Source organism: Falco cherrug, chromosome 1 (genome assembly GCF_023634085.1).
Source record: "Falco cherrug isolate bFalChe1 chromosome 1, bFalChe1.pri, whole genome shotgun sequence".
Classification (NCBI taxonomy): Eukaryota; Metazoa; Chordata; class Aves; order Falconiformes; family Falconidae; genus Falco; species Falco cherrug.
In genome coordinates this window covers 120,217,229-120,244,302 of record NC_073697.1, presented here as the reverse complement: position 1 = coordinate 120,244,302, position 27,074 = coordinate 120,217,229, and the positions used below count along the sequence as shown (strand labels likewise).

Here is a 27,074-nt window from a genome sequence, read left to right as displayed (position 1 = left end):
AGTGACTCCAAAAAACATTTTACCCTGCCGCTCAGTTTACAGTAAACATCTCGCTTCTGTGCATCCAGCTTATTTTACACATTCATAAAATACACATCCAGCCCACACCGGGGCTGAGCTGGGGCGGCAGCAGGGTGTAGGACCTAACGTACCATGAAGAACCTTTCTTCTCCACTTCTACCCCTGCTCCCAAGCCACAGGCATCGCCCGGTCTCTGAACACCCCTCGAGCCCCATCGCTGGGGGCAGTGGCTCTGCTTACCCCCCAGCCACGCTCCCGACTTCCCCGCTGGATGCTGCTGCGGGGTCTCCCCCCTGAGCAGCTGTAGGGGAGACGTGGGCTGCTCCTCTCCCCACGGAGCTACCTGCAAGCTACAAGCTCTTACTGAGGACAATCTACAGATACCATCATCACTTGCAGGCTAAATATAAACCTCTTCCTAGGAGGTAAGCTACATAAATGCCCTGGGCCCATTTTTTTTCAGCATCAGGGGCTGCCTGCCCTTGCAGGGAGCAGCCAGCAACCCTCACCCCAGCAGCTGCTGGTCCCCCAGCACAGCTGAGGGAAACTGAGGCACAGAAGAAGCAGAGAGAATCACTGTGTGAGTGCTCCTGGTCTGCTGCCATTAATGACAACTACTAGGGCTGCTCCGTCACAGCTAGGGAAATCCAAGAAAGCTTGGATGCTGGTGTCTTGGGGGTCACTGGAAGAAGAAACAACGTTCAGACCTGAATGAGGGAGAATTAGCTCAGCAGGGCAGACCATGACTGGCAGAGAGTGGCGAGAAGGAAAGACTGAAACTGGCAGTGTGCTCCCCTGTGTCCCATCGAGGGCATCCACATGTCCCTGGGCATTGCACGGGCTGGTGGAGGGAAGCACCTTTGCACTGGTTCATCTGCTCCCAACAAAAGCACACGGTTTGCAGTAGGCACCCAGGTGTGGCTGTTGCTGTGAGCTTCAGTCTTACTCCCAACACGATTAGCACAAGATCATCATGTACGTGTGAAAATCTGCCTGTGTTTCACAGGTGTCCCTCGCCTTTCGTGCTCACTGCTCAACACCAGGAGCAGGTTGCCCAAGAACATCAAGCCTGTAGGAGCACGAAAACACACGCTTGCCCTCCACATTTGCACCGTCCATTCTATCTGGCTTACCCTGGGAAGGGTTAAGCCAAGGTTTTTCAGTGCTGCTGTTGCTCAGTGTGGCACAGCCAGCACAGGAACAAACTTATTCCTTTACCTTTACGAAGGCAGGAGGCTGCGGGGTGGCCGTGTGGTGCTCAGCATCACATTGCCAGGGTCCTGGCAGCCACCCTGCAGGTCGGGCTGCCCGGGGAAAATGTGTCCTGCAGCTGGGGGCAGAAGGTGGATGAAAGCCATGGGGTCTGCAGCCCCTCTGGAGAGTCCTCCCGGGTGAGCAGGCACACAGGGAGATGTGAGGGGAGCCAGAAATCTGCTGGACAAGCTCAAGAGTTGGACAGGGCAGCTGGGAACAGAGAGGAGCTGTGCTTCTGCCTTTTTTTGCACGTTTGCTGTTGCCAGGGAGAATTTTTAGGCTGTCATCCAGCTAATTCACACCAGAGAGACAAGCTCTTGAATTAGTTGCATTATCTGCACCCAGCTAAAGTGGACAAAGGATTAAAGTGTGCTGAGCACCACCACCGTGATTTGCATCTCAGAGCCCCTTCCCATGGGCCCCCTCCGCTCCTGGCCTTTTTTTTTTTTTTAATTTTGGCCTTGAGCCAGCCAGCATAAGAGCCCTGTTTACAGAAGTGATGCCTAGGTTAATATTGCAAAAGGCTTCCTCAAAGCTTGTAGTGGCTACTGAAGCAGCAGTATCTAACCGCGGGCCATGAGCTGCCCGGGCAGCACGCACCGGGGACGAGCCACGCACACAGCCAGGCGCTCGCTGCCCTTCGCTTGGCCACGTCTGGGCTCAGCCTGAGGTATGAAACTAACTTTCTGCCACCATGCTAGATAAATAACGAGCAAAATCAAACTATTGTTCCTTTTTAAAGCTGCACACAAAACTCAAACGTAGCTATTATAGCTATTGTTTTAGGGGGAAACCCACTATCTGAGCGCTAAATAAATACTGCACTGCGCAGCGACCTTACGGGCACTTCTTTCGAGTTCATCCAGCTGCCAAAGATTATTTTTTTTTCTTATGCATGTTTATTCATGTGGACAGGCTGGGGAATGCTATTGCTGTACATTTTGTGCTGCCATTCTCAAAGAAATCAAAATTGGGATCTCTCAGAAGTTCTAGATCTAAACAGAGGTAAAGCAAAAGCCTATCTGCGATCACTGAATCCTAATTAATTAATGGCTTTAAAAATGTTTTTTCACCACTAGCACTGTAGTGTAGGTGCAGTTTTCCTGAAAGGCTGGCGCTGAGCTCTGCTGCGACATGCGAGCTTTATATGTTTCTATTTTTCTTGGCATTTGCAGAGTTTTTCCTTCTCAGCAGGTCTGAGTGACCTTAGCAATTGCCAGCAAGGGGACTCCATATGATGAAAGCAGGTGAAAGGGAAAATAAGGGCGGGAACTAGGTAAGGCCAATTCATACCTCAGGGGAGGTGTGGTCCTGTTCCGTACCTGGCTGTGGTCACAGCCTTGTGAAATATAAAAGGGGAGGGCAGTTGTTTCTCAAGCAGTCTGTTGCCAAGATCCTGTAGGGAGAAGGAAGGGAGGCGCTGGAAGAAATGCAGAGCAAGTCTAGAGTGTCAGCTGCAAGAGGTGCCGCTGAGCCTCGGGAATACCATCAGCTCTTCTCTGTAGGCCTGTTGGCTGCGCTGAGGGTTGCTTGGTAGCTGCACTCCCTTCCCCAGCAGGCTGGCTTAGGAGGAGAAGGCGGCTACCATGTCCCAAGGAGGAGCGGCAGAACGTGAAGCTGCCAAGCCCCAAGACCGGGGATGGGCATGGATGGTCCTTCTCGCTGCAGTGCTGCTGCAGGGGCTGACGCTGGGCTTCCCCTCCTGCATCGGTGTCTTCTTCACGGACCTCCAGCATGAGTTCCAGGCCACCAACAGCGAGACGTCGTGGTTCCCATCCATCATGGTGGCTGTGCTGCACGGAGGGGGTAAGTAACAGCCGCAGGGAATGCCCTCCGTCACCTCCCACCGCTGTGCTGCTGACGAGTGGATGTGACGAGGTCACTGCTAGCATTTCATTAAGGCAGATGGTGGAAGGGGCTGGGAGGTCTGAGCAGGCTGGTTGGTTGGTGGTGCACAGCATCTCCCAGCCACTTTGACCGCACAGTCCAAAGCTAAGTGTCTGCAGATAACAGTCTCCCTTTTGCCATTCTAAGAGACAATCAGGACCCTTGGTCAAAGAAGGTGAACCCCTTTCTCAGCCCAGCTTCTCCAGACCAGCAAGAACTTAATTATTTCCTGTAGCAGCTCTTTGAATAAGCAGGCAGGTAGCGCTGGAGCTTGGGTGCTTCCATGATTCATCTTCTGTCCATGAGAGCACATCTTCCATGGGCCACATCAACTGTGTTCTTCGTGGCTGAAAAGATGCCAAAAGCCAAGCTCCTCCAGGCTGCTCGCTGGGGCAGAGCCTTAAAAGCAGCTCCTTGGGCAGTGGCACAGAGCACACACCCAAGCAGGCATCGGGGGCCGCCGTGAGCCAAGCTGCATGAATGCAGAATGTGGGTCAGGCGGCACCCTCCAGGGGAAGGGGGATGGAAGCAGTGTTGTGCTTTGTGGCTAGCGGAGTGATTCACTGGTTTTCCCCCAAATGTGGGAGCTTGAAAGGACAGGGTCCCCAGATCCCCCTCGCCCCCATCAGATATTGCTGCATAGAAGAGAAAACCAAATCCCCAGCAGCTCAAGGACTTCCCGGCCAGCAGTCCGTGTTGCTGCTGACCCCTCCACATGCAATTCCTGCGATTATCTGATAAACAGACTACCCAAACCCCACCGTGCAAAAGAAGCAAGGTATCCAGCGACACCCACGTACCTGAGCTGCTCCCCGAGTTCGCACCTGCCCTCTTCTGACGCTGGTGAAAGGTGACACAAGAATATGGAGAGAAAAACCAAAGCAGCGTCCTGAGCCGTGCGAATGTGAAGGCTGTGGCAGGCTCAGTCCCTCCTGCGCAGGACTCGGCTGGCAGCCACCTGACATGGGAGAGAGAGTTTGCACCTTAGCAGAAGCAGCTGGGTCCAGAATTGCAAGGTGCAGGTGGAAAGAGACCTCAGGGGAAGCAATGAGGGGAGGAATTATCACAGGAGGTCAGCAGAAGGGTGGTACAGAGCAGTATCCCTGGGACTTTGAATCTGGAAGCTGCTGGGCATTCCCTGTGCTGCCTTCCATCACCGGTGGCCCGTGGCCCTGCTGTGGTTAGTGGGGATCTGCCGGCTCTGGGAAATGATCTCGGAAGCGGTTTGGTCCCAGCACATCCAGGAAGGACAAGTCTGGCAGCATCCGCAAGCAAATATCAATTATCCTATCTTCTTTAATGAAGTAATTGTTTTGTAGGAGGCTGGAACCACAGTAAAAGGTAATATAAAGACAGCCAATAAATAGATCCTATAGTTATAAATTAGTCAAGGAAAGAACAGCCTCATGTTAATTATATTCACTAACAGAATTTGTCAGGGCATAGCCAGTGCATTACAGGAGAGCTGTTCCTTTGCCAGTTATGGGTCCCGGCTGTTACCGCAGAGCAGTGCTTCCTCTTGTCCCCCGATTGCACAAGGCAGGACTAACACAACCATAAGCAAGGAAGAAAAAACAACAAAAAAAAAACCCAGAGAGAAAAGATTCCCTCTCAATCCAAGCATGTATGGCTTTTGCTGCAACTTCTGACCTCTTTTGCTGTGGGCCAGGCTCTGTTTGATTCCGATTCTCTGGTTACATCCATTGTCTTGGCACTGAAACCTTTCTCAAAATTGCAATCTGCTACGTCACCAGTGGCTCTTGAAGGTGCTTGTCTCTTTTTCCTCCTCTCTTATTCTTTTTTAATGCAGAGGAACTGAAGGGCGACAGGAATATTTGTTGCAAAAATTGGTAAACAGGGAGGGAAATGGAAAGAACAGCCTGTTCTCAGAGCGGCCGGGGCAGCAAGGAGGTCCCATGCGGGAGAGCTAACCTCAGCCCAGCAGAGCTAGAGAAGGAAACGAGGAAGGGCGCAGTGCAAAAAATAGCTCGTAACTTAGTAAGTCAAACGTATCTCATTACCCATGCTATGTTCCTAGGTAAAAGTGATTAATGATTATTTTGTTATACGAATAATTTGAGAGGCCTCAGGATCCTGTGGCCATCTCCAAAAGGGCAGTTCAGGACCTTACAGGTTCTTGCTCCGAGATATTCATGCACACGTAACTCTCCTGACTCACACTCATACAAATGCAGCATTTGTGTTGATTTTATTTTTGCAAAGGAAAGCACCAAAGCCTCAGGCAAGTCAGAAATAATGTCTGAAACCTAGAAAGCAAATTAACAGGAACAAATAATGAAAAACCCTTAGGAATTTTAGAGCCAATCTCATGATTTTTGAGTATTCAATTTATGACTTCTGGCTACTCGGGTTGGTTAAGCAGCAGTACCACCCTTAACGTCTTCAGCAGCAGGAAAAACAATCCAGTCACCAGTTTGCTCAACACTTTTTCAAAGGCCAGTTGAAGTCTGAGGTGAAAATCTCCTAAGCAGATCAAAATACAGACAGCTGCACTCCTAATTTTAATAACATTCCACTGTTGACTTGACTCTGCGGATTTTATTTCAAACCAGACATTGATTTAGGTCACATATATGCCACAGGTTATTTTCCCTACCCTGATTAACTCCTAATTCTGAAGCTTACGGTCATTTTGCATTCATTTATATAACCTTAAGAGTTCAGAAGAGGGGGAAAAAAAGAATAAAACCTGGAGGATCCTCAAAGGAACAGGAAAAGAAACTCTACCTTCAGATCCTCTTCTGCCAGAGCATGCAGAGGGAAGCATGTTTCCCACTGGTGGTCTGCAGGTCAGAACTAATCTTTTCCTACCCCAAAATGAAGCATGCTAAATGACATTAATAAACTGATAATTTACCATAATTTCATATCGTAATAGAATAGAATAGAATTCACCAAAAGTCTAGGAAAGTTAAAGAATTGGCTGATCTTAAACATACACCTCCATGCCTATTTGTTCATTGCTTTTGGTGATGAAATAACATAACTCTTCCCTAGAAAAGCCTGCCAGCAATGTAGGAGCATGATAAAACACAGGTTTCTGCCCAAGAAGGGCAGAGCTGGGCTCTGGCCCATCAGAACCATCCAGGTCTCACTCCCACCTCTGCGGTGCTTGTGCTGGAGGGGCGGGAGTGGGAACTGGGATGTGCACCGTCTGCTCCTAGGCTTGTGTCCTCTTGGAAGTGGACACAGTTAAATCTACCCACCCCTACCAGGTATGCCAGGACAGGCATGTGCTGACAATAACATCTCATTATTTTCCTGGGGAAGATGACTTGCATGACAGCTGCAAGACTCCGCAAGCTGCAGCTTGGATGCTGCTACCTGAAGCTTAAGATTGAATCCCATGCAGACATGAACATACCTCTCCAGCCATTTTCAAATAATCCTCCCCAACAATGCCTATTTTCCTCCCATTCTTGATCTAGTTCAGAGTCAGTCTGCCCTCTCTTGCAAGGAGTTTCACCCAGGCAGCGGGACATCAAGGGCAATTTAGGAGATTTTGTGGCAGGGTATTTGAAAAACAGTTAAATGCGAATGGAAATATGCAAACAGAAATATCTCCCTGCTTAGCATGTCTTACACGGAGGGCCGGAAATCCAAGCCCTCTCCTTTTTCAAATCATTCCCAGAATTTATCTCATGTGAGAAGAGAATTAGTTGAAGGTCCTTCTTTCATTCCATTTCCTAGAGTTTTAACTAAAATCCATCACAGGGAAGCGTAGAAATCCTACTTGATGGCCCAAATCCAAGCAGATCACAGAAGCCTTCCCCTCCACTAACAAGCTGACCATGCACTTGGGACAATCAAGGAATATTAGTTTCTCTTCCTGGCTCCCCTACTGCATTACGTGCTGCTGGGACAATCCTCAGGGCCTCTAGACTAAATCCTTTGAGAACTGTAGCAGTCCAGCGGGAACAAAATAATTCCTTCCTGCTTAACTGCTTCCCTTTTGCTCCGTTGCTCCCAGGGCCCCTCTGCAGCATCTTGGTGAAGCGGTTTGGCTGCAGGTTTGTCGTGATGCTGGGAGGGCTGCTCAGCGGCGTGGGCATGGTGTCCAGCTCCTTCTGCAAGTCCATCAGCCAGCTTTACTTAACAGCTGGCCTCATCACGGGTAAGTACCAAAGAACAGCAGGAAAACCCAGCTGCTGCGTTTGACTTGAGAGATGGGAAACAGTGAGAGTCCTCACTAAGGGCTCACGTTTTTCCATTCGGCTGTGAAATAGGATAAATGAAAAGCCCCACAGCGCAGCAGGAATCGTAGAGCAGCTAGACTTGCCCTTCACACCCCTTTAACACACACCTCATCCAGCCAAGCTCACTGGAAAGTGCTTCTCCGGAAAAAGCTGCGGCTGTCCAGAGGGCAAAACGGAGAGCAAAGATGTCTGATCTTTTTAGTAGTTACTCAGGCTCCTGTCTTTGAAGAAGGGAGGGTTTTTTTCAATCTTGGAACATAATGTGTTGGGACAACACCCTTCCCAAGTTCCCTGGGGTTTTATTTCACCACTCCCAATCTGGGGAAATGTGGAGATACCTTTCTCTAACAAAAGAAGATGTTGGTTTTGAACAGAAGTAACAGATGGGAACTTTTCCTTTCCAAATATTTCTCCTATGTAACTGATGTTCAACTCTTGGCTTTTTCTAACACAGAGAAATAATTTCTTCACCCAGGTTCCTTTGGCACCAACCCTGTTGGATCTTGCAAGCTAAGCTGTGTCCACTGCATAGAGAGAAAAACAAGTAACTCCCCGAGTCCTGACAAAAGTGTCAGGAAAGCAGCACTGCTTGTTGCATGTGGTATAAACCCAAAGTTTTTAATGAACAATTCCATAACAATTTTAGGAACGGCAGCGTGCCCAGACAAATGTCAGCTTAGGTCAGTATATTTACTGAACATGAGTAGTTTGATTTATGTACAACATCTTTCTTCATGCTTTGTGTGGGATTTCTGAGCATTAATGACTGGAGGTTGTGCAGCGTGGCAGGTGAGGAGATGTTTCAATGGCAAATGAAGCCGTTTGGCTGTAGTACACCCTGGATTTGGGCTCTTTTCACTCTCTAAGACAGCACAGAGGGATCATGTGCTGTCATTTTCTCTTTTCTTCTTCCCTTTAGGTCTGGGCTCATGTTTCAGCTTCCAGGCAGGAGTGACTGTGCTGGGCTACTACTTTGTCCGGTGGCGAGCGCTGGCCAATGCCATTGCATCCACCGGTGTCTCCCTTGGCTTCACGCTGTGGCCTCTGCTTTCTCAACACTTGCTGGATGAGATGGGCTGGAGAAATACTTTTCTTATCTTTGGAGGAATACTATTGAACTGTTGCGTTTGTGGAGCCATCATGAGACCAGTTCAGCTTGCATCAGGGTCACTACTACAGTCACCCAAGCCTGGAGAGGAGCCAGAGAGAAAAGCAGAAGAGGCACAGCTATCCAATGGAGCATCTTCTTCCCAGCCGAAGCTCCAGCAGCAAACCAGGACTGCATGCTTCCAGATGCTGCAGAAGCACCTGGCTTTCGACATCTTTTGTCAAAACAAAGGTTACCAGATTTACACGATTGGAGTGACCTGGATGATGATGGGGTTTGCATTACCCCATATCTACCTTGTGCCTTACGCCATCCAGAACGGAGTGGAGGAACGCAGGGCAGCCCTCCTCATCTCCATTATTGGGTTCATCAACATCTTCATACGCCCTTTCACAGGGCTGCTCTCAGGACACAGAGTCTTCACAGGGAGACGCATCTACCTGTTCAGCCTGGCTGTGCTCCTCTGCGGGCTCAGCAATTTCATTTGTGTCATTTCAGCCGAGTTCAGCATGCTCATCATCTACTGCGTCATCCTCAGTATAGCCATGAGTGGCATCGGGGCACTCATCTTCCAGGTGTTGATGGATGTGGTGGAGATGGACAGGTTCTCAAGCGCTCTAGGGCTCTTCACCATCCTGGAGAGTATCACTCTCCTCATCGGACCCCCTCTCACAGGTGAGAGAAGCTATTAAAGCAGGCTGGGGGAAAACTGGTTGCTCAGACACTGTTGACAAGTGTTTGGGAGCATAAAGAAGAGAAATAAGGGAGTTTCCAAACCCATGCAGGCAGGTGAGTTGTGCGAAGGGAGCAGTATAAAAGGGAGAGTCGGAAATGAATGATCGGCCCCTTCTCACAGCTGAGGGAGGGTCATTTCTGCAACTGCCCAAGTGTCACTGCAGCAACAGCAGAGAGTGAAAGCTTTACCCGCTTGGTGAGCAGCTTTGCTAAGTATGGGAGTGATGAGAGCTTTTTTCCAGTGAGAAGCAAGACACAGAGAGGAACTACTGTGGCAGGATCTTGGGGTCTATGAACTCTTCCACTGCTTTGCTAGTTTATACTGTTTTATCTACGAAGCCGCAAGGAATTGTGAACAACCCATTAAACAAATTAACTGTGATCAGAATTATTACCAGCCCTACATTATTCAAGAGCCTTATAGTAAAATCTTCTGTTCACTCTTCCTTCCAAGTTCTAGGGTGTATTAATGTTTCTCTGGAGACAAGAAAGGAGCTAGTTGTGACCCCCAACCCAATAAATTATTCACAACGTTCACAGTTTGCTCCAAATGCTACTAAGTGACCTGTCTAAGATGCACCTGCTCCTGCACTACAGCAGCAAATTGAAAACTAACAAAGAAGAGATGTGAACCTGAGCACGAATCCTCAATTCAGGCTTTAGTTCTCTCCTCCAGACAATGAACTGTGTGTTATTCAGCAGGAAAATAATGTCTGTCCTAAGAATGGGATGGTAACATGCACCACATTTCATGATATTCCCTAGCACTAGTGTGCCAGTCACTTTTCTCAAAGTGCAAAAAATGTCTTTTCTTGGACATCTCTGACAGGAGTGGCAAATGGGCAAAACAAAGTACAGTAAAAGCAATGCCATTTCTAGTTATATTCTAAAATCTGCACTATGAAAAGAAACATCATCAATCTTTACTGAAGAATACAAGCAAACAAACATTATTTCAGTATTTCCATATAAATAAGCAGCCTATAGAAGGCATCATATAATTTGACCTGTGTATTGCCTTTCCATCTCAAACATTACTGTTAAATTAATAATTTGATATATCACACTTCTAAATGTTTTATACTGGGGACACTTAACGTTAGTCATAATGCTTGCTGCGCTGTGAATTTTCTTCTCCCTGATCGCACACTATTAAAGACAAGCTTTCAGTTCAGAGACACTAACATGTCAATTTGTGAGAGATTTCTCTACTTCTTTGTCCTGTTTTCTGACCCAGGACATGACAGGGTCACTCATTCCAAAATCCAGTGAGCGGCAGTGGCACAGGGGTCCTCTGCTGAGTGAACAATATGAATCAGCAGGTTGGGGAAAAGTTAGAAAAGTTCCTCTCTTTCCTGATTTCTCTGGGTATTGAAATACTTTATAGAGAAGCAGAAACATCACCAGAGTGGTGATTGCAAAAACCCAAACAACTCCTAGAATCCAGAGAAAAGAAGAGAACTTATCTGTGAACGCTTATCTGTCATCTATGGCAGTTTGCTGAATGATTCAGGTTTAACATTTATATAAATGTCACCCAGTTGCCTTTAGTAGGCATCTTCTCTTTGACTAAGCTATGGCTTCTATTTCAGGTCTCCTGGTAGACATAACTAGTGATTTCCACTACGTCTTCTACACCTCCAGTTTCTTCCTCATATCAGCTGCATTATTCATGGTGCTCAGCTTCTGTGCTTTGGAGAAAAAAACCAAATTGAAAGAGGCTTCAAAAGCACGTTTGGACAATCCCTCCAGATATCAATACAATGAAATCCCAACTGAACCACAGTCTGAAAGTCAGTCTCCTCCAGCAGTTGTGTACATCACAAGCATATGAAAAGAAAGAAGAGGAAAAAAAGCCAAACCCAAGAGGAACACAAACAATTATGTGGCCTGTACAAAGCTACACAAGGCCCAGCACTGGTGGCAGATCAGAACAAGCGTCTGCTTTCCACAACTGTCATCATCCTTCTGCCCTGCACTGCCACTCTGCGGGGTTGTGTCAGACTCCAAGCGAGCACTCCAGACCTGGGCTGAGCCCAGAACCCAGCGCCAGCCAAAGAGCTGAAGGACAAAGAGAACTTTGCTTTCCTAAAGCAAACCACAGGATAACAGCCATGGTAACCAGCACTGAGAGACAAAAGCTGTGTCAGTTCAATTGGTTAAAGTCAGTGCCTTTAAGAAGTCACTGGAATTTCACATGCCGTTTCAGCTGGAGGCCCAATACGTATTAATGGCTATGCACAACGGTGGTTCTTTCACAAAGAAGTATTATTCCTCGTCTGAACATGCCATTTTGGTTGATATGAACTTATATGAAGTTTTCTTGAAGTTGCTTCCCATGCTGGGGGTGGCAAGACAAACACCTTCCACAGGAAGCATGTTATTATTTTCCACATCTTTAAATAGTCTATGGAAGCTGCTGCATGGGTTGCAGAACTCAGCCAAGTTTCTAGTAAGATCTAGTATTTTCTCCTGTGAGGTACATACATGAGTTCTTCATGCCAAGAACATTTTCAGAGCTTCAAAGGTTCAACTTCAGAGCATAAAAAAGAAAAAAACTCAAACCTTAGAGTGCCCGTTTTATGTATCCAGTGGTATCTTAAGTGCTTCTTGATATATCATGAAAAACGATTCATGGCTTGTGTAAATACACGTATTTACAGGGACCCATTTTTGCAGGCGGGGTGTGAGGAAGGGCAGTGAAGGTATTACTAGCCTAAGAATAAGTGTATATGCACCCTTATATATATGTATATGCATCCTTATACAGGGCCAAATTCAAAGCCACTGTAGTTCCCCCTTGTGTAAATGAATTTAGCTCTTTAGTCTTAGACTCCCAGACTTAACTACACCAGCGTTCTCATTAGAGAAGTTTGCACAAGCATAATTTACATTTCTTACAAGCACAAGTATAACTTACAAAGAAATCTAAGGGGAAAAGTATACTGAGAAAAGTCAGCGTTACTGACTTTCATATCCATACAGCCTCGACTGTAAAGTGGCTTTTCTTGCTCCACTCCTGGCAGTTACACTTGTAACTACCAAGACGATAGCTGCATCAGCCTCTGACCTCCCTCAGTATCAGCTCGAGTTGCAAAGTGTTTATATTCCGTATTGTTCCTGATCTGACAGAAAAAAACCAGAAGCACAAAATGGGAGCAAAATGGAATAGCAGCTTTCAACCCAACTGCAGGGCTTATCTTGAGAACTTTTATATCAAATTCCTAGCAACAAAAGCAGTTTTCATTAGAGCTGTGGGATCCCCAAACAAAACAAACCAACCAAAACAACCCACACTGGATGAAACCACTGGAAAACTGACTCCAAGGTCTTCAGAGACTATAATGGCTTTACAGCTGGCTTTTACGGTGGAAGAGGTATCAGCCCTTCAGAAGGGTTCCTGCTCCCACAGCTCAGTATCTGCTTCAGTACTGCTCTAGGATTACTCAACCAGCAGGCTTTGCATTTCCTGATCAAACATATACTTAAGATGACTAGTGAGAGACACACATATCTAATGTCTTGTCACACATGCTTATTAACTTGTGTAATGATTACACGGTCCATAACTACAAACTGAACAGGGACTGGTGCTTCTCAGCTTACCGAAACAATGACTTGTATGTTCCCAGGAAAAAGATGGGGCTTTCTCCCTCTCTAAAGAAAAACCAACAAAACAACCAACAATGAAAGGGGATCAAGTGCCAAAGCTGTTCTAGCTATTGCAAATAAAACAGCTAAGCAGCTAAACAGATTGCCATTTTTGCTGTGTGCAATTCTTAAATTTTAAATTCTGTTCACCTTTCTACATTCCCTTTCTGTTTTCTTCTAGAAATATGGGGTCATATTCTCCCAAATCCTCCCACTGCTACAAATGTCCTGGGCAAAACAGGCAAGATATGGTGTAAGCTACAACCCATCAAAATTTATCACAGGAATGCAAAGGTTAGTTGAGCGAGCAATAGAATGCATCTCCTATGTGGAGCCAACTGCTCTGTCTGCAATGGTTTAGCCCTAGATGGCTCACAAGCTGGGAAATGTATGGGCTAATGCATGCTTGCAAGATAGAAGGGAGTGGGAGGGGGAAAAAAAGGTACCTACTGACTGAAGCTGATGCACAGAAATAGATGGGCTCCCGCTACACCATGGCAAAGAAACGTTTTGACTATTTCTTAGCTGTGCTCAACAGTGCAAGATAATTTAGGATGAGAAGTTAGGAGAGTGCTTCATACAACTGCTTTTTGATACATCCAGACTCAGCGCCAGGTCACTGGGAGTTATTTGCAGAGGAAGAGAGATGTTTCTGGGAAGAAAAACAATGATTTCACAAAGCCATTATTTTAATGTTTCTCAACTTGTTGACTAAAAACTTTCTAACAGCCTAAGCTGCCTGAAAACAGGGTTGTCTCCCCTGGTTACTTTCCACAGACCCTTCAGAAGTAACCCACAGGTTGGAAACAAATCTCGGAGAGAGAAGAGGTAACATGTTAGGCTGCTTCCACAGGTAAATAAGATATCTGAGCTCCCATAATAGGGAAAACTACCCCACTCCTCTCCTGTTCCACAGCTTTCCCCTCCTACCGCTCTTTTCAACCTGAACTCCAAGCTGTCTCGAGCAGGAGCTTTGTAAAGCGTGCTGAAGGGACCATGCAGACTGAGTATGCTGCAGGATAATAAATATTCCCCCTCAGAGCTATCGTACAGGAGCAGTGATACTCAGTCCTTAAGAACCTTGCGGTCCAGAAGAATAATAAAGCAATAAAAGTTCCTTTCATTAAAGGTACATCCCATTATGCAAGGCAACCACAGCCCTGCCAAAACAGTTTATTTTAACACCTACAGACAGTGAAATAATCGCGGCTTTAATTATGGGCAAACACCAATACCTCAGCCAGGTTACAAACCTCTGAGAGCCAGCAGAGCAACAAAGATTGACGAGAAAAGTATGCCCCTTGTTCCCCGAGTCCCCTCTTACCCCCTCCTGCTCCCTTTATCATTTAAAGTATCATTAACCTCCCAAGGTAAGCACTTTTGCAACAGGCACCTTCCCTTCCTGCAATGAAACATTCACCAGGAAGTTCACGCTGAAATATTACAAGATCGTGATCCTTAAAAGCCTTAGATACTCTGCCAATGTAATTCTTGGAAAAGTTTAATAAATACCCAAAGAAAGGTCACAGTAAACTTACACACTCTAAAGCATCTCAGAAATGCAAAATCACTTAAATTAAGAGCTTGGCACGCTGTTTGCAAACCTGGGTAGTAACTGCATGAAAAGAAACGTAACTACTAGAAATGAAAAGTCACTGAATTCTAACTTTGGTGCGCTACCAGTGTCGTTAGACTAGTCCCTGGAGCTGTGAACACCCCAGCTACACTAGCCCATTCTGTGCTAACTCTTCTGGCAAACAGCAGGTGCTCGGAGTATTCAATTAAACAATATAGCCAATATTGGGTGAGTAAACAGCCAGCTGTGCCTACTGCCAACTGATCTCACCGGATGGTCAGGACAAACTCCCCGCAGTAAAGACAACAAGCCCACAGCTGGTAACAAAGCAGGTCGTGCAATCAGTACTAGCGCTCTCTGCCACTCCTGCAGAGAATCTCTGAGGACTACAAAACCCAGGGGATGTTATCAAACCCTACTCCAGGGGACAGCCCCAACACAGCAAATTAAATCTAAAATGTTTCTCACGTCTCTTAACCAGCTCCGATTAAACTCAATGCAAGACAAAGGCTAGCAGGAGCACAGCGGGCAGTTCCCAGGAAGAGAAGTACAGGTTATCCTCTCCTCCTGGTTACTTCTTGCCATGCACTGAATAGTGTGACCTGGGGACGCATCACCCGAAGCTCAGCCAGCACAGACACCAGCCCTTTCTGAACACCACTGTGAAACCACTCCAGGGGACAAAGTTCCTGCTGCTTCTGTGCATGCAACATTATACTGACTGTCCCCAAATGTAGTACTTACAGTCACTAATTTCATTTCTCCTCTTCAAATACTGTTTTTCACCCCTTAGTAGTCAATCCCAGTGTCCTTAATCACTTCTCTTTTATTGACTAGCTCCTCTGTGTTTGCTTTCTCCATTAGTCATTTGCTTTGTATGGAATGACAGATGTGGCTTTAAAGTATGTCAACGCTTACCACTTACAAAGGGATAATTAAAGGAGATTTGTTAATACAGTAGCAAAATGTTCCAATATAGATGTTGTCTGTAGCATCTTTGCTGATCATTTTAATATATACACACATATACATACATATACACCAACTTCAGTTGATAACTATGATAAGAGTTGAAGCTGCTAGCACAAGCCTGGCTTAAAGTCTTATTATACCATGTAGAAATAAATACCTTCACTTTCACATACCTCTGTCTTCCCACACCACTGTAATTAAAAGATTTAGCATTACTGCATTCGGTGTAGCTTCTTTGCTCATCCTTCTATTTAAAGTGGTCATGGGCAGGCATTTTCCTACACCCTGCCGTGTGGTAGGAGGGATTATCAGCCCAAGACGCTCGTCACTGATGCCACGTATTTGGCAGAGCAGTCCACATTCAATTTGCTTTATATGAAAATCAGCTGCATTTGAGAGAATACAAAAGACAACATCTGCTCACAGCCTGTTTCCTACCTATTTACTGGAGCACCTTCACGCATTTAATTGCTTCAATAAAAGCAACACAAATTTCTGCAGAGTCCACCCCCCAGTTTATGTACCTTTACCTTACGTATTTACACATGAACCACAACTGAATCCGCTTGCAGTGCTGATGATCACAGTGGTTTCATTGGAACTGTGCTAGCTCAGAATTGTGTAATTGCTCTGCTTTGTGCTTAGGCCAGGGCATTGTACAACCAGGGTGGAATAACCTGCTGCTGTTTCAATTCACTCCTTCATGGCTTCATCTTGGTGTTTTTTTTCCCCCAGGTGATTTATCTTACCATGCATGTATTGTGCACAGGTTTTTTATCTTTTCCCTCAGCTTCAAATCCTTTTGCCTTTTTACAGAAGTCATAAAAAATCTCATTCCATTGCCCTTCTTTAGCCCATGAGTTGCAACCCCGTATTAAAACTGAAATTAACTAAACCCTTATTCCCTCCAGGTCTCTCCCTACCAACTGAGCCACCCCTGCGCTCTGCCGTCTGCACATGGACCAGGAGCACCCACTCCCTGGGGAGATGCTGAGGGGTAGCGAGCAGCGGGGCAAGGCCCTTGGCCTCCATCAGCCCGGCCTTGGCCCGGCCTTGGCCTGGGCAGCCCAGCTGCAGCCAGCCCCGGGGAACCTGGGGATTTGAACTGAGCCGGAAAGAATATACACACGCGAAAACGTTTTGGGTAAGTAGCGAGTGAGGAAAGGCTCACTCTTTTCTGGAGCAAAGTGCTGAAGTATCAGAGTTTGGCCGTTCACCCAGGTGCAGACTCGAACACCTCAACGCACATTTATTTGTGGCGGTGGGTACCAGGTTACACGGTCCACGGGGAAGGAAACAGCCCCACTGGGACCCCAGCCCCACGGCTGCCAGGACCCCTGCCTCAGGGCTGCCCGGGCCTCCTGCCCCATAGCCGCCGGGCCTACAGGGCCCTCGGGACCCCCGCCTCAGGGCCACCGGGACCCCACGGCCGCCGGCATCACCCACCTCAAGGCCGTCAGGACCCCCTGCCTACGGCCGCCGGGACCCCACGGCCGCCGGACCCCCCCCACCTCAGGGCCGCCGGGCCTACAGGGCCGCTGGGACCCCCTACCCCAGGGCCGCCCGGGAACACCCACCCCACGGCCGCCGGGACCCCACGGCCACCGGGACGCAACAGCCGCCCGGACCCAACAGCCGCCCGGACCCGGGCAGGAGGAGCCACCGCCCCGCCCGCGGAGAGCCGCGTCCCGCCGCGCCACGCCCACAAGATGGCGGCGCCCTGCGCTTCCCGCCGCCCGGGGTCCGCCGGGCCGCTGGCTCCCCGCGGGCGTGAGGCAGCCGGGCCGTGAGCACCCACCGCCGGGGCTGCCGGGGGGGGCCGGCCTCGGGCAGCTTCCCTGGCACCGGGCGCTGAGCTTGCGGCGCCGCAGGGCGGATGGAGCTGGGTCGGTTGGAGTACTTGCAGGCCCTCGTCACCGAGTTCCAGGTGACTGACAGCCCAGGTAACACCGGGGCGCGGCCGCCTGCTGATACGCTTCGCGTCGAGCTACTTATATTAGATATTGGAAGAAATCCTTCCCTGTGAGGGTGCTGAGGCGCTGGCACGGGCTGCCCGGAGCAGCTGTGGGTGCCCCATCCCTGGCAGGGCTCAAGGCCAGGCTGGACGGGGCTGGGAGCAGCCTGGGCTGGTGGGAGGGGGCCCAGCCCAGGGCAGGGGGGGAACTGGGTGGCCTTTATGGTCCCATCCCCCCCAAACCACGCAATGGTTCTGCGATCCCTCGCACGCACCGCTTCTCCCTTGCAGAGGCCAAGGAGCAGGTACTGGCAAACCTGGCCAACTTCGCCTACGATCCCAAAAACTATGAGTACCTCCGGCAGCTCCAGGTCCTGGATCTGTTCCTCGATATGCTCACCGAGGACAATGAGAGCCTGGTGGAGTTTGCCATCGGTAAGGATTGCACCCGAGCACCCTCAGGAGGGGCTGACAGCCCAGGGACCCCAGCCCGACACAGATCCATGGACAATCTCCCCCTGCAAGAACAGACCACGCTGTGCCGATAAAGCCTTTAGTGGAGAATGAGTGGAACAGGGAGAAAGGTGGGAGGCAGGCATCTCCCTTTCACCCTTACAGAGCGGTTGTGCTTAAAGAAGATGCTTTTTGGAAAGGAAATTGGTTTTTTTATTTTATTTTTTTACCCCAGACTGTAAGTAAACGCTAGCTGAATGACTTTTCAATGACATCTGTCCTATAGAGAAGCATTCATTCCTATATAATGATATTTCATTCATTAATATATAATGAATGAAAATTCTGCCATGTACAATATAGAGGCCCAATGTTATCATTCTGCTATTGACAACCGCTCTTCTAGAATACTTGAAAATTTGTAATAAGTCCTCTGAGGAACTGCCTTATGGTGATTTGTCATGTCTGAATATAAGGTAAGGGGCCAGATCCTAATTGTGAGTGACTCCATGACATGATAATAAATATATTTGATTTCTAAAGTTTGTGGCTGAGCTATGCCAGGATATGGCAGCATCATAAAAGTTTTTAAGTTCAAACATTCTGCGCCTCTGGGCTAGTACTGTTAGCTCCATTCTCTGTTTTTCTAAAACACCTACAATAAACTGCTGGTTTGTAGCCTCTGTTAGGGTTAAGTGATGCTGGAATTCTTCCTTCTGTGGAAGAGGTTACGTCCAGCAGTAACAGTGCCCTAGTGCCCTCTAATGACACACTGCAGGAGAAATGTTCTGGTGGAAAATCCCTGGAAAAAAATCAAGAAGACATTGCCCAAGAAGCTGTTGAGAATTTTCCCTCCCAATCTCACAGAATATCTGCATGCTTATTTCTGTATTAGAAAAAAAGGGATCAGTAGTGAATTTGAGTCTTGGTGTGAAAAAAATGGGGGTGTGGAGAGAAAAGTTTGTCTTGTGTGTCATACATTTTCTTGTGCTGTTTCAGGCGGTCTTTGTAACCTGTGCCTCGATAAAACTAACAAAGACTACATCTTGGAGGCAAACGGAGTGGAGCCCATAATCAACTGCCTCTCCAGTTCCAACGAGGAGACAGTCATGTCAGCTGTCACAACACTGATGTACCTGACAACGCCGCAGTCACGCCAGCAGACCACAGCTCTCCCGGTGGTGGAGTGCATGCTTCGCTTCTCCCTCTCAGCCAGCAGAAGACTAAGCAATCTGGCAACTGTCTTCCTGGAGGATTACTGCACGCCTCTGCAAGTGGAAGAGGCCAGGAACCTAAGCAAACACACAGCGGTGGGGATTCCTCTCCCCAAGGACTGAAGCTGTCAGAACAGCGCGGGTTGAGAGGGAGACCTCCCTCTTTTTTTCCCAGGTCTCTGCTTTCTGCTCAGCAGGTCAAGAGTGTGTCAAGAACAACATTAGAGAGGGAAATTGGTCATACCACTGCTGGATTTTAGTTAATAAAGAGGATGGTATAGCACTACTCTGTCAGTCAGGCCAAGCACGCAGCTAAAACTGCAAGCAAATATTTAAAATAAAACAGGCCATGGCTGCTGGAGAGGAGGCTGCCAAGTGTAGCCCAGCACCCAGCTTGCACAAATAACGCTTCCCAGCAATCAGGGGGGCTTTCTTCCTGGGGTATTGGGCAGCTTATATCCCCTCCAGCTCCTGGCTGGTTTTGCTGCAGCTCTCTACTCTTCAGCATCAACTCAAATGACTTTGAAGTGTCACAAACTTTATTGCTCCTGCAGAAGAAAGGCGGCATTTCCCTGCCCTGGCAGTTTGCAGTCTTACTTATCCCTTTGGTACTAAATATGCCATCCTGTCATCACGGCATAGGGACCTGGCTAGTAAGTCGCTACACAGAGCAGCTTGTAGCTATGCGATGAATCAGGAAGTGGAAAGCTGGTTTTCTGTCATTACCACTGGTGAGAATGGCGGTCTGGCTCATGAGAACAGCTGTCTTTTAAAACCTTCTCTTAATAAAACATTAACTTAAATGCTGTGTAAACAGTTTTGTATAAACTCATAAATATTTTACAACAGCACTGGTAGCCCAGCCTTCACCCACTCTTACTCGCACACGTGGGCCAGAAATGGAAGCCAGCTTGGTCTCCTTTCATTATCAGCCAATGATGCAAAAGGCAACCCAAAAGCCAGACTGGCTAAATACATAAAATTTGAAAGGGTTTAGCTGCTGAGCACCGTGCTCCCTGACAGACACCCACTCTGTGTGCGCTCAAGTTTCAGAGCTTTACTTCCTCTTTTTTTTTTCTCCCCTCTGCCCCCAGTCAGCCCAAAACAAACAGGAGCGAGGTTAAAAGCACACACACGAACACAAAAAACCAACCCACAACTGCCTGTATTTTATAGTTTCTCTTCACTAACAGCAAACATCCAAAGCTCTGCAGAGATTAGCTGAACGCAGAGCAATCATCCAGGAACCTGGAGAGGAGTCAGCTCACAAGGGCAGCTCGCTGACCCCCCCAGTGCCCCTGCCCAGGTGACAGTGCTCACTGGGAATGGGAAGAGCGCAGCATCCCCTTTTTTTGCACTACTGCCGGCGCTTGCTTTGCAAGATGGCCTTCCAGTCATCTGCCCAGGACAGCAGCCGCCTGCGCGGTGCCTGCAGCTGGAGGTGCCTGTTGTGGCAGCAGGTGAACAGGACATGCTCCCAGCTCGGGTTCAGCTCTGCGCCTGGGGAGGGCAAGGGAGGAGAGCTGGAGTCAGCTGGGGGGGGTTGTCCCCAGCTAACAGCAAACGAAGCAAACGCTTTTCAAACCTGTAATGGTATCCTTGTCATCAAACAGCAAGTCAGCAGATACGACGGTCTTATCTCGGGTTAGAATAATCCGCTCCACAAATTCAGGTCCCAAATGTTTCTCCACCCACTTATACTGCAGAGACAAGAAATAAAAGAGAAAATTCTACTGTACTTTCAGTTTGCACATTGCTCAAGCCAGATCAACCCTAGCACAGCAATTGTTTCCCCTGTAAACCTACATCTGTGCCTACAAATCCCCAGCACAGACCCTGGCTGTGGCCCAGGACACTGAACCTGTACTTGTAATGGCCTTCAGTCAGCGCTGCATTTGCTCTGCCTAATCGCTGTCAAGTTTGCGAGCGGCACTGGCTGCTCGCCCAGAGCACAGGGCTTGTGCCCATCTAAGTCATTCCAGTGATTAAGGTTCCCCCGCTCCATTCTTGTGCCAGTGGCAAACAGGACAACTCCAGCGCTATAGCCTCCTCTTAACTCAGCACTGGCCTCTCTCAGGATCGCTGGGTATGTCAGGCTCAGGATTTAGCCAGAATAAGGTTTTGCTGGTTGAGGATACCCCAGTGTGGAATCCCCTGGGAATATCCCATCCCTGTGGGCCATGCTAAAACAGTTTCTTTGCTATCACCTGCTGACACAGCTGGAGCAGCGGTGTCGCGTGCCAGCTCCAGGAGCACAGGGCTCACATGCTCTGCAACAAGGCTGGCATCACACAGCACTCCGAGGTTCCCCATCCTGCGCTGCTGCTCTGTCTGGGCAGCTGCCCCTCACACAGAGGGATCGCAGGGAAGCCTGGCAGCCTGAGCCTGCTGCTGTCTTTATAACTGAATAATTCCAACTCGGGTGGTATAAAATAGCAAGGCCTTCCAAAAGCAGCATCAAACCCAGTCAAATAAATTCTCTCCCACCTTTTCCACAATGCAGTGCTCATATTTCCGGAGAGGACTTGTGCAAATAAAGACTTCGGTGCTGAAAAGAAACAGCCTTCATTAGCGGTCAGGGAAAAAAATGTGTAAGATGGTGGAAAAGGGCTGCAGAGTGCAGTGTCCTTACTCCTGCATGTGGATCATCTCCTGCATAGCTTCAAGGGCTCCTGGAATCGGATCCAGCCCTAGAAAGAAGCCAGGGGATTCGTAGACACTGGCTACCTTCGCCTGCAAGAGACAGGAGGACAGTCAGCAATGCCTGCACTTTTATCCGAGCTCTGTGCACAGCAGCTGCCCCGTCACCGTGTGTGACAGCCACCCAAGGGCCAGCGCAGCAGTGAGTGAGGCGATGCTTCACACCCAGAGTGGGTTACAACATTTACCTTTGGGCTTCCAGGAAAAGCCCGGCTCAGGCGCACAAGAACAAGAAGCCAAGAAGCCACACTCCGGCGGCTCGTTCGGAGCGAGGAGGCAGAGCCGATCCCGAGCTGGCTTGGTCTCTGCCAGCCACTCCGTGCGCTGCAGCACTGACCCACAGCTCTGCCGGCGGGTGCCTGACGGAGGGAGGGCTCACACCTCACCCCCCAGCAGCTCGCTCTCTACTAACTCTCACGAACACCAAAGGAACAAGTTCAAGGCTTCTGCTCCTCCGACACGTTTGACTAAAATTTGCTTACGGCTCAGGAACTCAGCGGGGGTGCGTGGGCAGACCCCCGTACCACCCAACAGCCCTCTTCTCTGTAAAACAGGGCAATATGGTGGCCACGCTAATTACCGTCCTCCTTGGACGGGCCAGGTCCACACACCCACGTGTTTGGTTTAGTCCTTTAGACCAGAACAGCTCAGCAAGAGGGAAGGATGAGGATGGGAGAGCTAGCACAGCTACATTTCTTTGCTGCTTTCCATGATTTTCAATCACACACTAAAATAACAGCTGTGAAAGGAGCAGATCTTGCCTCCAGCATGGACAGCTGCTCCTCTTTGGTAACGTGTTGGTGCAAAGTCTACTCACAGCGTGTGAGATGGCAGCGGGAAGTTCAGAGGTGGATCCCTGGGCTGTCCCGGGAACCTTTGGCTTCATGAACCGACCTACGCACCCCGGCTGGGCTGGGATTGGTGGTGACACGGGTAAACCCACCTTCTACACGTGTGTGCGGGACGCTATGTGAATCAGAGAAGTCATTAATGACAGACAAGTGGGAAAGGAGGTTCTCTCTAAAGTTAGAATAATTTTTAAGTGAGTGTAAGTAGGAAAGAAACAAGATTACTGGAGGAGCAATGTTTCCCCAGGTTAAGGTAGCCAAAAATGGTGCAAAAAGGTAAAAGGAAATTAATATGACACAGTACAGCAGCATCTTTAATCACTCAAAGGAAAAGCAGTATTTCCAGGGCAATTCCTGTACCTCTAGGTAGGACTGTCCTTCCAGTCCTTTTTTTTTCAATTTTAATTTACCGATCAGTCATTCTTGCACTTTTATTATTAGGAAGCTCACTGGTTTGAATCCAGTTCTGGTGAGTTAATTTTAAAAAATTGCTACCTGGTGCCTGCCCAGCGGCCGGTGCTAAACCAGAGCATCCCAGTGCAGACCCCAGCCAGCTCCCCCAGCCACACAGCCCCTCCCGACAGCGTCCACAGCAGCATTCAGGGCTGAGCCCACCTCCAGGACCAAGTTTCATTCTCAGAGAGGTTCATCTTCCAGTATCTCTTCTGCTCTAAGACACATAGATCTTACCTTCCCCAGGGTCATACAGTGAACTTCAGAGGTGTTAAGACAGCGTTTTTCCACAAGCATTAAAGTCATACATTCCCACGCCACCAAACAATTTGGAAAACTTAGTTCTCGGTAAGTATTCTTCAAAGGCAGGCTGGCAGCCTTTGCTTAGAAATGGTACAAGATTGCTTTATAGTCCAGCTGAGGTCTCCTTGCTCCGTATCACCAGTGGAACATCAACATAAAAACCATTTTAATTAAGCAGTAATGAGAAGGAGTCAGCATTAAACAAGTCTCCCTGAATACGATGCTCACTCAGCTATCGTAATTTACAAATACTCATGAATCAACAGCCAGAAATTTGGAAGCCCTGGCCGATTTCACATGCAAATCAGAAGAGGTGAAGGAGTCTAGGTGAAGATGTGGCAATCGGATCTGCCCAGACCTCTGTTTCCACTCAAAGCCTCACTGATCCCAGCAACAATTCCCTGGAGCTCTTCCCAAGGAGATTCAATTACAGTCAGGGCTCGCGTCTGAAAGCTCTTTTATCCTAAGGCAAGACACACCAGAAACTGGCAAGTTTCCACCACATCACAAAAAGTCTGGCTTTGCTGGAGAGAGAAATTTGATTTGATGACTCTCAGAACCAAAAGCCATTTCTCCCCCCCCACCAAAAGTGACTAGAAACAGAAAGTAAACCAATTTTCTTCTTCATTCTCGTGCCGTTGTGGCTGAACATTTCCTTTTAACTTCCATTAGCAAGATTACAACTCAGGTACAAACCTGGAGGAATCACATCTCTACCTAAACTTTCCCATTTGCAATAGTTAAAAATAACTATAGAAAATTTCTGCCACCGCTGGAGATGCCAAAACCTTTTTTGAAACTGTCTGCGATGAAGTGATGCATCCTAAATGCTCGGGAGTCTGTTTCTACAATATTATAAATAAATCATGCCTGCTTCTATAAAATGATAAAGAAATCCCCATCAACAAAACCCCTGCTACACGCACAGGAGGCCAGAGAGGCAAGAATTAAGTCTTGAGCAAAATACTTTCTAAATAAAATTATTTACAATGTGAAATTAACGATCAACTTACAACCGAAAAAGAAAGAAAAACCAAAGTCATGGTTCAAGTGTCAAGAGGCAGCTGCTCAGCACTACCACAAACACCACTTAGGAAGGGGGCAACACGTAAATTACTATCACGGTACTTCCCAGCCCCACCCCTGTTGTGAGAGCCCCTTACCACGCTGGCTGCTGGTGGCTGGAGGGACCCCTGCCCCAGGGAGCTTGCCAGCCAGCAGGCTGCTCCCCCTCCTCTCCGCAGCTGCAGGGTCGCTTTCTCTGCAGGGACAGGGGCTCTGCAGACCCTCAGGCATGGGACGGACAAACCCCACTTAGGGTCTGGGCTCCTGGCTCCTGCCCAATCTTTTCCCACAGCTGGGGGCGAGGGGAGACCTTCGGCAGGGATGCTCCTGCACCCCGCGGCACCGTACCACGCTGGCACAGCTAACCGCCTCGCATTTTTCAACAGCCACAGTGTTCATATAAAACCTGCAGGAGCTTCAAATCTTGATAACTTTAAAACTTTACTGGTTTGCTAAACACACCTAAACCAGCCCAGAGATCCAGGGGTTACTGAAGGACACGGACAACAGCACAACTACAGAAACCTCATTTCCTTAGGAAGCCAGGCTAATAACTAAGATAAGAGCTCTCTGCCCCTGCTGATCTGCATGGGATTCAAACCAGTTAGCTGGTTATTTCACGGACACGCCTAAGGTCTGGGAAGGAACAGGATGAGCATGAAACAAATTAGGGAATGGGGATGCCAGAAATAGAACAGAACGCAATTTTCAGGACAGATCCGACTGCAGACCTTCCAAAGAAGAACAAATAAAAAGCCACAGCCCCTTAAATTACCTGCAGGATTTTTGTCCCAGTGTACCTCCATGGGATCCGCTTAAAGAATGCTCACTTAAGCAATGAATCATGTCTGTTTCTATAAAATGATAAACAAATCATGCTTGCTTCTATAAAATGATAAACAAATCATGCCTGCTCCTTATATTTCCTGGTTCCTGGTTCCAGGCAGTTTGGAACATTAATAATTCAATTAATAATTTAAATTAATAATTTGAACATTAATAGCCATCAATGGGAGCTCGGTGGTTTCAGAGCCTGCGTAAGCGCTGCCTGGACCCAGTGCCCCTGCCCATCACATGGATGCAGGAGCCTGTACCTTGCTACGGAGCGGGAGGGAAATGAATGTGAGCCACCAGTTCTTACCAGTAAAAAAGCTCTGCAGGCTCAGCTCAGGATCTTAAAATTAGCAACGAACTCGGGGAAAAGTGTACGGGCACAGCCTGGACCTGCACCCATTCGGTTTTTCTTACAGTCCTCGACTGTCCTGTGGTGACCAGAAGGAAGCGTGAAGCCTGGATTCGCAGTATTTTCAATTTTGCCTTGCAAATAATCTCTGATATTCATTCAGTCATTAGCAAACATTAAAAATAGCAACAATTTGCACAGGCGTAGGGTGTACCACCAGCTCTTCACATGCGGTTCCACACCGCTCACCTACTGTGCGCTTTGCTTGTCAGTGCACGCAGAAGGAAGGGTATAGATAGGGGGTTTATTAGCCATGCAAAACCCATATATAATATTTATATTTCTTGTCCTGCTCCAGAGCTACGTTATTGCTTGCAGAGTGCTCAGAGAGCTCTAGGTAAGTCACTACTACGCAGCATGGCAAGAGCAGCTCACGAGCAGGTAAAGAACCAGCCGAAATGGTTCAGCAAATCATTTCTCCCAGTTATTTTTACGACAGCACCACTCCTTGCCAATCCCCTCACACACGCCTCTTTGTAAGGGGCTGGCAGCCCTGCTGGAAGTCACTAATTATTACTATATAAATTAAGGCTGCTAGCGTGGAACAACCCTTTGTAGCCCCCTCTAAAAAAAAACAAAACAAAACACCAAACTAAACAACCCCCCCCTCTGCTTTGCATACCCAGGGTGGGCAGATTTCCTTTGCTCACAGCAGGGTGCAAGCCAAGAGCTTTTTAAACAAGGTGTTTTCCAGGGCTTTCCACTTGGCTGCGACCCACCGGCCCCTGCCCACACTCACCCCCAGGTCCTCCCGCAGGCAGCGGTACTGCTCCCGCACGGAGAAGCCCCTCCGCGCCGCCAGCTCTACACGTGGCTCCCCGGGGAAGCGGGCGCAGAAGCCCCGCAGCACGGCGCCCTCGAAGTCGGCCAGGACACCGTCCATGTCCACCAGCAGCCGCAGCGGGCCGGCCACGCTCCCCATCCCACCGGCCGTGCCCTGGGACACAGGGCAGAAGTGCTGGGAGCAGCGTGAGGACCTTCACGGCATGCATATGCATGAGCGTGGGCGGTGCGGTGGGGATGGCGCTGGGCATCCCAGAACACTGGTGGGCTCCAGCCGGGCTTGCTGGCTGAAGGGTGGGCAATTCCAAGAGCCTCTCCATGCTTCTCGGCACCTTCGTGGCCAAGGGTGCTGCCACGGAGAGGGGCGATGGCAGGGCAGCCTTGCTCGGCCGAAGTCTTGGCCACCACAAAGCAGCGTTAACAAGTTCCACTGGTCGTGGGGCTTGCAAAGGAAATAAAATTTGAGTATTTTCCTCCTCCTGCGTTACACAACACATAGGCGTGATTTGCGTGCAGCCAGCAGCCGCGCCACATTTCCTATCAGCTATAGGAACACCACCCCCAGCGCAGGGGAGGAGGAGCATGTAGGAGCAAATCCAGTTTTATAGGTCAAGCACCTAAGGCTAGGGCTTCTCCA

The 27,074-nt window shown here is 48.5% G+C and overlaps 3 protein-coding genes across 7 annotated transcripts; 2 read left to right on the top strand and 1 right to left on the bottom strand.

Moving 5' to 3' along the window:
- Positions 1 to 1,782: 1,782 nt before the first annotated feature.
- On the top strand, positions 1,783 to 12,976 carry SLC16A5 (solute carrier family 16 member 5). Of its 4 annotated transcripts, none has more exons than XM_027816838.2 (5): positions 1,783 to 1,945; positions 2,834 to 3,081; positions 7,154 to 7,297; positions 8,299 to 9,162; positions 10,815 to 12,976. In XM_027816838.2, exons 2-5 carry the CDS (start codon positions 2,862 to 2,864, stop codon positions 11,054 to 11,056), a joined length of 1,470 nt encoding a protein of 489 aa, XP_027672639.1. In that variant the 5' UTR covers positions 1,783 to 1,945; positions 2,834 to 2,861; the 3' UTR covers positions 11,057 to 12,976. The 4 variants fall into 4 exon arrangements, with proteins under 4 accessions (XP_027672639.1, XP_027672638.1, XP_027672637.1 ...); XM_027816837.2 differs by having other exon boundaries at positions 2,831 to 3,081; XM_055700602.1 differs by lacking the exon at positions 1,783 to 1,945 and adding an exon at positions 5,841 to 5,972 and having other exon boundaries at positions 2,998 to 3,081.
- A 4,133-nt stretch (positions 12,977 to 17,109) lies between these two features.
- Positions 17,110 to 19,845, top strand: ARMC7 (armadillo repeat containing 7). Its single transcript, XM_055697965.1, has 3 exons — positions 17,110 to 17,364; positions 17,667 to 17,810; positions 18,828 to 19,845. The coding sequence occupies exons 1-3, from the start codon at positions 17,298 to 17,300 to the stop codon at positions 19,163 to 19,165; spliced, it is 549 nt and encodes a 182-aa protein (XP_055553940.1). The 5' UTR covers positions 17,110 to 17,297; the 3' UTR covers positions 19,166 to 19,845.
- A 344-nt stretch (positions 19,846 to 20,189) lies between these two features.
- Positions 20,190 to 26,868, bottom strand: NT5C (5', 3'-nucleotidase, cytosolic). Of its 2 annotated transcripts, none has more exons than XM_005447291.4 (5): positions 26,394 to 26,868; positions 21,675 to 21,775; positions 21,530 to 21,590; positions 20,628 to 20,742; positions 20,190 to 20,542 (listed from the first exon to the last, which is right to left on the bottom strand). In XM_005447291.4, the coding sequence occupies exons 1-5, from the start codon at positions 26,574 to 26,576 to the stop codon at positions 20,400 to 20,402; spliced, it is 603 nt and encodes a 200-aa protein (XP_005447348.2). In that variant the 5' UTR covers positions 26,577 to 26,868; the 3' UTR covers positions 20,190 to 20,399. The 2 variants fall into 2 exon arrangements, with proteins under 2 accessions (XP_005447348.2, XP_027672634.1); XM_027816833.2 differs by lacking the exon at positions 26,394 to 26,868 and adding an exon at positions 22,560 to 24,463.
- Between the last annotated feature and the right edge of the window lie 206 nt (positions 26,869 to 27,074).

Bases quoted from the DNA above. Each gene is read 5' to 3' on its own strand.
- NT5C (XM_005447291.4), bottom strand. From the start codon at position 26,576: ATGGGGAGCGTGGCCGGCCCGCTGCGGCTGCTGGTGGACATGGACGGT. The intron at 21,776-26,393 runs GTGAGTGTGGGC...TGTCTCTTGCAG, and splicing joins GCCTGCGGGAGGACCTGGGG to GCGAAGGTAGCCAGTGTCTA. The intron at 20,543-20,627 runs GTTTGAAAAGCG...TGCCCTCCCCAG, and splicing joins TGACAAGGATACCATTACAG to GCGCAGAGCTGAACCCGAGC.
- ARMC7 (XM_055697965.1), top strand. From the start codon at position 17,298: ATGGAGCTGGGTCGGTTGGAGTACTTGCAGGCCCTCGTCACCGAGTTC. The intron at 17,365-17,666 runs GTAACACCGGGG...TCTCCCTTGCAG, and splicing joins CCAGGTGACTGACAGCCCAG to AGGCCAAGGAGCAGGTACTG. The intron at 17,811-18,827 runs GTAAGGATTGCA...GTGCTGTTTCAG, and splicing joins CCTGGTGGAGTTTGCCATCG to GCGGTCTTTGTAACCTGTGC.
- SLC16A5 (XM_027816838.2), top strand. From the start codon at position 2,862: ATGTCCCAAGGAGGAGCGGCAGAACGTGAAGCTGCCAAGCCCCAAGAC. The intron at 7,298-8,298 runs GTAAGTACCAAA...TCTTCCCTTTAG, and splicing joins AACAGCTGGCCTCATCACGG to GTCTGGGCTCATGTTTCAGC. The intron at 9,163-10,814 runs GTGAGAGAAGCT...CTTCTATTTCAG, and splicing joins CATCGGACCCCCTCTCACAG to GTCTCCTGGTAGACATAACT.